The 2,099-nt window shown below is 65.0% G+C and overlaps 1 protein-coding gene across 1 annotated transcript in view; it reads left to right on the top strand.

The window, feature by feature from the left end:
* FA09DRAFT_337721 (hypothetical protein) overlaps window positions 1-258 on the top strand; it is a gene marked incomplete at both ends in the record, with an annotated part of 620 nt that extends 362 nt beyond the window's left edge. Inside the window, one exon of the mRNA XM_025744025.1 lies at window positions 22-258. Coding sequence (XP_025599278.1) covers window positions 22-258 — 237 coding nt within the window. The remainder of the gene's footprint in view (window positions 1-21) is intronic.
* Window positions 259-2,099: the final 1,841 nt, after the last annotated feature.

The raw sequence follows: 2,099 nt of genomic DNA, 5'->3' as shown, positions 1-2,099 counted from the left end.
CCCCCGGCGGCTGCTCGACAGGAGCTGCTGGCGCGCTACAATCCCACCTACGGCTCTTCCGAGGCCGAGCGCATCCGCGCCACGGCAAACATGGTCGGCTGGGACGTGCCCGTCGAGTACGTCACGCCTGCGGGCGCCGATGCAGCGGGCGACGCAGCGATGCAGCAAGGGTGGGAGGAGCGCGAGGCGAGCAGACGCAAGGTCGAGGCGCGCAAGGAGCGCTATGAGGGCGTGCAGGAGAGCTGGGGCAAGAAATGAGTCGTGGGCCATCCACAGATGAGTAGCAACCCGAGACTGTGCAGCGCCGAGCCGTGCGAGACGTGGAGGGACTTAGGCAGGAGGGGCAAGAGAGAAAGGCGCGGGGTGAGACGGGCGCCAAGACGAGGCAGACAGGCAGTCCACAGATAGAGAGAGGGCAGAGAGGCAGACGGAACAAGCTTTTTCCTCTCATTGCGATCGCTCTCTCTGTCTCTCGCTCTCTGCCCTTTCTTGCTGCCACAGCGAGAAGAGAGAAGGAGGACGTGGTAACGCAGAAGCATAGAAGCCGCGCGGCGCGCGCTAGACTGGGCGATGGGGGGGGGGGGGGGGAAGGGGCAGGCAGAGGAGGCCAAGCGAGCCTCGAGCTAGATGAGCGGCCCGCAGAGCCATTGCGCGCTCAAAAGGCGCACTCGGGCTCCCCGTCGCACCTCGGCCATTTGGGTGAGGGGTCAGTCCGCATGCCACTGCGAGCTTAGGAGTAGGAAGCGGGGGGCAGGGGGGATGGGGGAAGGCAAAGTGGGAGAGAGAGAGAACAAAGCGGTACTCATTGCGGTCTTTCTCGGGCAAAGCGTAAAGAGAGTGGGGCTTGTACAGCAAGGTATAAGAGTCGGAGCACTAGGCGCGGCGACGAAGATCAGAGGAGCTAGACGAGCCCGCCGAACCAGATGAGGATCAGAGCATTGCGCCTCGAGTCCCCCTGCGCACTCGGGCTCGTCCAGCTCGGCCGGTGGCGATGAGGATTTGCGATGCGTACGAGGAAGGAAGTCAGCGCGCTGTTCGTCGAGAAGAAGAAGAAGAAGAGAGCACTCACGGAGGCGCTTGTGCCTCCCTCCCGCCGTGCCCCCATTTGCCCAACCCAAGCTTGAGTTGGTGGACGGGCACGGCGGGAGATTGCTGAGTCGTCGGTCTCTTGCTCCCTTTGCGTCGCGCGTCGCGCGTCGGCGAGCGATTCGTCGGCGACGCGTCGATGTCGGCGATGGCCGTGTGCTGATACGGCGCGGCTGGCTCCTGCTCGATGTCTGCCCGAAGGAAGAGCGTCAGCGGCAATGACTGAGGCAGGCGAGAACCGAAGGGCTGTGCGGGCTCGTTGCCTTGCGTCGTCTTGCGGCTGCTCTTGCTTGTCATTCGTTCGGCGAGGCTGACCTGTCGAGCGCAAGAAGAAGGGATCAGCGCAGTGCTACTCTTCGCCTCGCCTCACGAGCGTCGCCGAGGCCCCATCTCTCTCGCTCCCTCCCCACCAAAGGGGACATCCTTTCATCCATTCGCTCGTACGTGTCACTCGCTCAAGGGCCCAGTCGCCTCGCCGCTCGACCCGATCGAGTGCGCCGCTCTCGGGCATCATCGCGCCGGACGTCTTGTCGCGAAGAAGGGGGCTGTTCGCGAGAGGGGGGTGATGCGAGCCCGTCACTGTTCTTCCCAAAGGAAGATAGCGCAGAGCGACGTCCCGCTTCAGAGGCGAAAGCAACCCGACTCAAAGTGTGTGCGCCTGCCCACCTCGTCCGACGGGCGTGGTGTCGCGACAGGCCCTCTTAGCTTTCTGTGCGCCGCTGCGCCCCCCGACCGCCCGCGGTAGATGGGCGAGGGACGAGCGGCGCACAAAGCCAGGGGAGAGCCCATCCGTCTCGCGCGCCCCCGCAACGCTCGAGCCCCCCCTCGACGCTTGAAGAACGCCGGACGACGAGGCCGTTGAGCGCGCGCGCCCCGAGTCGAGCCGAGCGCGAAGGACGTGGGCCGCGCGCGAGGACGGACGCGCGAACGAGGATGAAGGACGCCCCCCTTTCGCCTTCCCCTCTCTCTCTCTCTCTCTCTCTCTCTCTCTCTCTCTCTCTCTCTCTCTCTCT

This window comes from Tilletiopsis washingtonensis (assembly GCF_003144115.1).
Source record: "Tilletiopsis washingtonensis strain MCA 4186 unplaced genomic scaffold FA09scaffold_7, whole genome shotgun sequence".
Classification (NCBI taxonomy): Eukaryota; Fungi; Basidiomycota; class Exobasidiomycetes; order Entylomatales; genus Tilletiopsis; species Tilletiopsis washingtonensis.
The sequence above is the reverse complement of the archived record's forward strand: the minus strand, read 5'-3'. Positions and strand labels throughout refer to the sequence as shown.